Below are 8884 nucleotides of genomic sequence, written 5' to 3' on the forward strand. Positions count from 1 at the left end.
TGGATCAGCACAGGATCAGTAATGTAATGTATGTACACAGTGACTGCACCAGCAGAATAGTGAGTGCAGCTCTGGAGTATAATACAAGCTGTAACTCAGGATCAGTGCAGGATCAGTAATGTAATGTATGTACACAGTGACTGCACCAGCAGAATAGGGAGTGCAGCTCTGGAGTATAATACAGGATGTAACTCAGGATCAGTAATGTATGTATGTGCACAGTGACTGCACCAGCAGAATAGTGAGTGCAGCTCTGGGGTATAATACAGGAGGTTACTCAGGATCAGTAATGTATGTACACAGTGACTGCACCAGCAGAATAGTGAGTGCAGCTCTGGGGTATAATACAGGATGTAACTCAGGATCAGTAATGTATGTATGTGCACAGTGACTGCACCGGCAGAATAGTGAGTGCAGCTCTGGGGTATAATACAGGATGTAACTCAGGATCAGTAATGTATGTATGTGCACAGTGACTGCACCGGCAGAATAGTGAGTGCAGCTCTGGGTATAATACTCAGGATCTCTACAGGTACCTAATGTAAAGTAGATCTGTAGTAGTAAAGTACACTGTACATGAGCCTCAGGGTTGGACTTTACATCTCATTTTTATTTCAGCGACACTAAATCTCATAACTTATTTTAATGTTAATGTGGAATAATATCCCCACACATAATAAGCAGCATGCAGGGGCTCGGAGAATTTGGCGGTGAAGGTGTGCAGGTGTCTGATGGGGTCACCCAGCTCATAGAAGGACAGCTGCCCGGCCTCGTACTCCAGACACATCAAAAATTTGTTTGAATTAGGGACCTGGGGTAAATAGACCTTCCAGCCATTATGTATCACTGAGCATTGCTGTCCGTTTTTCTGTAAGCACCAGGATTTGGGATTAAATCCAAGACACGACCCTTCTCCCTTTCTGTCCATACTGGGGTAACACATTCCCACGCTCCAGCACTCTGATGCAGCATTTACCTCCCACTCCATGCAATGGTTTCTTGCAGAGAATGTCTTGGTGCTCAGCACCTGGGGTAGGTCTGAAATCTCTCTGGTAGTGGTGGCTGACGGGTTTCATTGAAACTCCCTGAAATACTTTTAGCATCATCTGATATGATTAAATGATTTTCGGCAGTATTCACATCAAGCACCATGTCCGAAGCCTTCTTCTCATCCATGCCGAGCTTCACACTAGACATAATGCTGGCTAAGCCCGTGCGTATGGTCACCCACAGCAGCTCCTCATCCAGGCCACCGATATTTTGGACCTTTTCATCGTAGGTTTGTCGTTCCTCGTTATCTGTCTTCTCCGTATCACAGAAGTCTTTTCGTCTGGATTCCTGTTCTTGTAAGACAAGTAATGGATCGATCGTGGTACAGACCTTCTCGATGTGAGACATCTTCCTGGACAGCTCGTCCTTCTTTGACTCCAATTGTTGGATCAGATCGGTGACCGTGACTGAAACTTGCTCTTCGTTCTGGGAGATGACACTCAAGATCTTGTCCTCCAGGTCTTCTAACTGTCTCCTGAGGTCTCGGAAAAGAGCACCGACTGTCTCGGTAATTCCAGTTGCCCTTTTGTGTACTTCTGTCTTGTGTTCCTGCAGGTTTTGGACTTTGACCTCGATGTCTGCTCTCTTTGCCAACAGCTTTGTGAGGATCATTTTGAGGGTCTCCTTTTTCTTGGTGGAGGCTTCAACCAGCTGCTCCACCTTATGTCCTTTGTGGTCCCCAGCCAGGCAGCAGGTGACACAGATGCAGGATGTGTCCTGGGTGCAGTAGTACTCCAGGATCTTCTTGTGCACGGAGCATTTTCTGCTCTGCAGGGAATTGCTGGGCTCAGAGAGGACATGTTCTGGGGACCTGTTGTGGACCATCAGATGCTCCTCACACAGGGAAGCTTCACAATGGAGACAGGACTTAACGGCAGCTACCGGATAGTGAACACAATAGGTGCAGAAGATCTCCTCCACCCTCTCTTCGGGCAGGGACGAAACACATCGCTCTACAATGTTGCGGAGCGTTATGCTCCTGACCGGGTCAGGACGCTCTGGGAACTCTTCTCTGCATTCAGGACAGCTGTAAACTCCGACCCCCTCCTGTGATCCCAGCACATGATCGATACACACCCGGCAGAAGTTGTGTCCACACCTCAGGGTGACGGGGTCCGTGTAGATGTTCAGGCAGATGGAGCAGTTCAACTCTTCTCGAAGGATTGCAAAAGCCATGGTGGAGAGCAGAATGAAGTCCTGGGCCAGACGGAGGTAGCCTTCTTCTTCAGGCAGAATAGTGATGGTTGCTGGAGGAACAGGAAGTAATTTCCTGAGAGTCCAACCAATGACACAGCTTAGATGTGTACGAGGGTGGGGTGGGGATTGGGAATCACTTCTGGGTTTGTTCTCAATGATGTCACAATTCACGTGGCAACTTTCTGCCAAAGGTACCGTCACACATAACGATATCGTTAACAATATCATTGCAACGTCACGCTTTTGGTGACGTAGCAACGATCCCGCTAACGATCTCGTTATGTGTGACAGCGACCAACGATCAGGCCCCTGCTGGGAGATCGTTGGTCGTTGGGGAATGATCAGGACCATTTTTTGGTCGCTGATCACCCGCTGTCATCGCTGGATCGGCGTGTGTGACTTGTGTGTTCACTTGTAACCAGGGTAAATATCGGGTTACTAAGCGCAGGGCCGCGCTTAGTAACCCAATATTTCCCCTGGTTACCATGGTAAAAGATAAAAAAAAAAAACAGTACATACTCACATTCTGATGTCTGTCACGTCCCCCGGCATCCACTGTGTCAGCGCCGGACGTCACCGCTGTGCTCTGCTTTACGGCCGGCGCTGACACAGTGGACGCCGGGGAACGTGACAGACATCAGAATGTGAGTATGTACTTTTTTTTTTTTTAACTTTTACAATGGTAACCAGGTTAAATATCAGTTTACTAAGCGCAGCCCTGCGCTTAGTAACCCGATGTTTACCCTAGTTACCCGGGGGACTTCGGCATCGTTGAAGACAGTTTCAACGATGCCGAAGTCGTTCCCCTGATCGTTGGTCGCTGGAGAGCTGTCTGTGTGACAGCTCCCCAGCGACCACACAACGACTTACCAACGATCACGGCCAGGTCGTATCGCTGGTCGTGATCGTTGGTAAGTCGTTTAGTGTAAAGGTACCTTTAAATGTTCAGTGACGTCTCCACCATTTTTAACATCCATGGTCAGACCAAAGCCCTCCATGAAGTCTCAGCGATTGCTACAATGTGTCAGAGGGCAGAAATGTATCAGTGGAATGTTTGTAAACAATGTAGCAAATGTTTATGTCTGAGGATTCCAGCCTGTGGTCAGCAGACAGCAACCAGAAGAAGCCAGGGTCACCCGACTCATGGAATTACCCTGTTATCAGCCATTACTGGGGGAGTTGACTGTAGGACAGGAGCCTACAATCTACTACTCCGTTATCAGCCATTACTGGGGGAGGAGACTGTAGGACAGGAGCCTACAATCTACTACTCCGTTATCAGCCATTACTGGGGGAGGAGACTGTAGGACAGGAGCCTACAATCTACTACTCCGTTATCAGCCATTACTGGGGGAGGAGACTGTAGGACAGGAGACTACAATCTATTGCTCCTTGTTATCAGTCATTACTGGGAGGAGACTACAATCTACTACTCCGTTATCAGCCATTACTGGGGGAGTTGACTGTAGGACAGGAGCCTACAATCTACTACTCCGTTATCAGCCATTACTGGGGGAGGAGACTGTAGGACAGGAGCCTACAATCTACTACTCCGTTATCAGCCATTACTGGGGGAGGAGACTGTAGGACAGGAGCCTACAATCTACTACTCCGTTATCAGCCATTACTGGGGGAGGAGACTGTAGGACAGGAGACTACAATCTATTGCTCCTTGTTATCAGCCATTACTGGGGGAGGTGACTGTAGGACAGGAGACTACAATCTACTACTCCCTGTTATCAGACATTACTGGGGGAGGGGACTGTAGGACAGGAGACTACAATCTACTACTCCGTTATCAGCCATTACTGGGGGAGGGGACTGTAGGACAGGAGACAACAATCTACTACTCCCTGTTATCAGACATTACTGGGGGAGGGGACTGTAGGACAGGAGACTACAATCTACTACTCCCTGTTATCAGTCATTACTGGGAGGAGACTACAATCTACTACTCCGTTATCAGCCATTACTGGGGGAGGGGACTGTAGGACAGGAGACTGCAATCTACTACTCCCTGTTATCAGACATTACTGGGGGAGGGGACTGTAGGACAGGAGACTACAATCTACTACTCCGTTATCAGCCATTACTGGGGGAGGGCAGTGGCGTAGGAAGGGGGGGGCGGGCCGCCCCGGGCGGCACAATGCAGGGGGCGGCCGGCGCTGCAGGAGAAGGAAGAAAAAAAAAAAAAAGACGCGGGCCCTTTAAATCTTCAGGCGGCGCTGTCCGCCGCCACTACCAGGCTCCCCCCACCCCCGACCCCTGGCCCCCGCTCTAATACTCACCTCTCCTGGTTCCTGCGGCAGCTGCAGCGTCTTCAGCGCCCTCTGACTCTGCGACGTCTCAGGGCAGAGGGCACAATGACGTCATCACTGTGCGCGCCGCTCAGCCTCTCTGTCCTGAGCGTTGCAGAGCCGGAGAGACGCTGACTGCACCGGACCTGAGCTAGGAACGGGAGAGGTGAGGATTTTACTTTTTTTTTCTTTATGTCTGACTCTGTCTGGGGGCAATGCTGGACACACTGGGGCAATACTGGAGACCATGGGGCAGATTGCTGGACACACTGGGGCAATACTGGAGACCATGGGGCAGATTGCTGGACACACTGGGGCAATACTGGAGACCATGGGGCAGATTGCTGGACACACTGGGGCAATACTGGAGATCATGGGGCAGAATGCTGGACACACTGAGGCAATACAGGAGACCATGGGGCAGATTGTTTGACACACTGGGGCAATACTGGAGACCCTGGGGCAGATTTCTGGACACATTGAGGCAATGCTGGAGACCCTGGGGCAGACTTCTGGACACACTGGGGCAGATTTCTGGACATACTGGGGCAATGCTGGAGACCCTGGGGCAATGCTGGACACTGGGGCAGATTGCTGGACACACTGCGGCAATGCTGGACACGCTGGGGCAGATTGCTGTGCACGTTGGGGCAGATTGCTGTGCACCCTGGGGCAGATTGCTGTGCACACTGGGGCAGATTGCTGTGCACACTGGGGCAGATTGCTGTGCACACTGGGGCAGATTGCTGTGTACACTGGGGCAGATTGCTGTGCACACTGGGGCAGATTGCTGTGCACACTGGGGGCAATGCTGGAGACCCTGGGGCAGATTTCTGGACACACTGGGGTAATGCTGGACACTGGGGCAGATTGCTGGACACACTGGGGCAATGCTGGACACTGGGGCAGATTGCTGGACACACTGGGGGCAATGCTGGACACACTGGGGCAATGCTGGACACACTGGGGCAATACTGGAGACCCTGGGGCAGATTTCTGGGCACATTGAGGCAATGCTGGAGACCCTGGGGCAGATTTCTGGACACTGGGGCAATGCTGGACACTGGGGCAGATTGCTGGACATGCTGGGGCAATTCTGGACACTGGGGCAGATTGCTGTGCACAGTGGGGCAGATTGCTGTGCACACTGGGGCAGATTGCTGTGCACACTGGGGCAGATTGCTGGACACACTGGGGGCAATGCTGGACACACTGGGGCAATGCTGGAGACCCTGGGGCAGATTTCTGGACACACTGGGGCAATGCTGGACACTGGGGGTAATATGCTGGACACACTGGGGGTAATATGCTGGACACACTGGGGCAATGCTGGACACTGGGGGTAATATGCTGGACACACTGGGGCAGACTGCTGGACACACTGGGGCAATGCGGGACACTGGGGCAGATTGCTGGACACACTGGGGGCAGTGCTGGACATACTGGGGCAGATTGCTGGACACACTGGGGCAGATTGCTGGACAACCTGGGGGTAATATGCTGGACACACTGGGGCAGATTGCTGGACACAATGGGGGTAATATGGTGGACACACTGGGGCAGATTGCTGGGCACACTGGGGCAGATTGCTGGACACACTGGGCAGATTGCTGGACACACTGTCCAGGGGCAATACTGGACACACTGGGGCAATATGCTGGACATACTGGGGCAGGTTGCTGGACACACTGGGGGTAATATGCTGGACACACTAGGGGTAATATGCTGGACACACTGGGGCAGATTGCTGGACACACTGGGGCAGTGCTGGACATACTGGGGCAGATTGCTGGACACACTGGGGGCAGTGCTGGACATACTGGGGCAGATTGCTGGACACACTGGGGGTAATATGCTGGACACGCTGGGGCAGATTGCTGGACACACTGGGAGTAATATGCTGGACACACTGGGGCAATGCTGGACACTGGGGGTAATATGCTGGACACACTGGGGGCAGTGCTGGACATACTGGGGCAGATTGCTGGACACACTGGGGGTAATATGCCGGACACGCTGGGGCAGATTGCTGGACACACTGGGAGTAATATCCTGGACACACTGGGGCAATGCTGGACACTGGGGGTAATATGCTGGACACACTGGGGGTAATATGCTGGATACACTGGGGCAGATTGCTGGACACACTGGGGCAGATTGCTGGACACACTGGGGGCAGATTGCTGGACACACTGGGGGCAGTGCTGGACATACTGGGGCAGATTGCTGGACACACTGGGGGTAATATGCTGGACACACTGGGGCAGATTGCTGGACACACTGGGAGTAATATGCTGGACACACTGGGGCAATGCTGGACACTGGGGGTAATATGCTGGACACACTGGGGGTAATATGCTGGATACACTGGGGCAGATTGCTGGACACACTGGGGCAATGCTGGACACTGGGGCAGATTGCCTGACATACTGGGGGCAGTGCTGGACATACTGGGGCAGATTGCTGGACACACTGGGGGTAATATGCTGGACACACTGGGGCAGATTGCTGGACAACATGGGGGTAATATGCTGGACACACTGGGGCAGATTGCTGGACACACTCGGGGCAGGACTTGAGGCATGGGCAGAATGTAGATACGGGGCATGATTGGAGACACGGGGCAGGATTGGATCATGGGGCAGGATTGGATCATGGGGCAGGATGGATACGATGGAGGCTGGTGGGGCAGGATGGGGAGATCATGTGGGGTAAAATGGATACTCATGAGGGCAGGATGCGAGAACATATGGCTGGAGCCAGGAATGAGATAAACGGGGCCAGGGTGGGGAATAGTGTTACCATAGGGGCTAATTAAGGGATATTATTACTGCAGTGATGTATTTATTTTATTTTTTGAGTATACTGTTTTAAATGGGGGGGCGGTCCTGTTACTGTGCAGAGTGACACTATATCACCTTTTTTTCTTCATGTGGTGTAATGTAGAAGTTGTGAAAAATTAAGTAATGTGTTCTGCAAGCGGAGCTCGAGATAACTGTGTTATTTCCTGCAGAAACGAGTCCTGGCTGGAAGGAATGATGGCGGTCTGTGCTGGATGAAAGATGAAGAACTGCAACTAGAGACGTCACTGGTGAGTCAGTGTTACCTATACACTGACACTATACACTGTATACTATATACAGCGGTCCTGTGTACAATGTCACCAGTGATCACTGTATTATCTATACATTATATACAGAGTTCCTGTGTATAATACCACCAGTGATCTCTGTATTACCTCTACACAGACACTGCATACTAAGTACAGATCTCCTGTGAATACTGGCACTTATGGTGATAGTATTGTGTGTTTTTTTATTACTGATCAGTATTGTAGTATTCAGTCACTATGTGGTGGTAATATGTGGTCTGGAAATGGTGTTGTGGTATTTGTCCCTTGTATGTAGTATTATTCGGTCACTATGTGGTCTGGTCATGGTGTGGTGGTATTAAGTCACAGGTTTGGCATGTGGGGGTGACACCATTAGGCCCAGTTTAAGTTCTACAAAACAGGAAAACCATTTTTGGTAACCTCTGTGTTTATTGAGCCGGGGGAGGGGGGGGGGGTCGCCAAACTCGGGAACAGCCCCGGGCGGCAAAAGCTCTAGCTACGCCTCTGGGGGAGGGGACTGTAGGACAGGAGACTACAGTCTACTACTCCCTGTTATCAGACATTACTGGGGGAGGGGACTGTAGGACAGGAGACTACAATCTACTACTCCCTGTTATCAGTCATTACTGGGAGGAGACTACAATCTACTACTCCGTTATCAGTCATTACTGGGGGAGGGGACTGTAGGACAGGAGACTACAATCTACTACTCCGTTATCAGCCATTACTGGGGGAGGGGACTGTAGGACAGGAGACTACAATCTACTACTCCCTGTTAGCAGCCATTGCTGGGGAGGAGACTGTAGGACAGGAGACTACAATCTACTACTCCATTATCAGCCATTACTGGGGGAGGTGTTATGTTTGCTAATGACAGGTGTTATGAAGGCAATCCAGAAACACAGTGTGCTTAGCGATCAGAGCGCACACAGTGATCTGACAAATACCCAAAAATACAAGAACGAGCTCTGAGACGTGGAAACTCTGTAGACTGCACACCTGATCCTATCCTAAACACAACTAAAAGCGGCTGTGGATTGCGCCTAACAACTACCTAGGCAACTCGGCACAGCCTAAGAAACTAGCTAGCCTGAAGATAGAAAAATAGGCCTGACTTGCCCCAGAGAAATTCCCCAAAGGAAAAGGCAGCCCCCCACATATAATGACTGTGAGTAAGATGAAAAGACAAAACGTAGGGATGAAATAGATTCAGCAAAGTGGGGCCCGA

The 8884-nt window shown here is 51.0% G+C and overlaps 1 protein-coding gene across 1 annotated transcript; it reads right to left on the reverse strand.

The window, feature by feature from the left end:
- Positions 1-420: 420 nt before the first annotated feature.
- On the reverse strand, positions 421-2475 carry LOC138666397 (E3 ubiquitin/ISG15 ligase TRIM25-like). The gene has a single exon (XM_069754625.1). It carries the CDS (start codon positions 2473-2475, stop codon positions 1021-1023), a length of 1455 nt encoding a protein of 484 aa, XP_069610726.1. The 3' UTR covers positions 421-1020.
- Between the last annotated feature and the right edge of the window lie 6409 nt (positions 2476-8884).

Source organism: Ranitomeya imitator, chromosome 2 (assembly GCF_032444005.1).
Source record: "Ranitomeya imitator isolate aRanImi1 chromosome 2, aRanImi1.pri, whole genome shotgun sequence".
NCBI classification, from domain to species: Eukaryota; Metazoa; Chordata; class Amphibia; order Anura; family Dendrobatidae; genus Ranitomeya; species Ranitomeya imitator.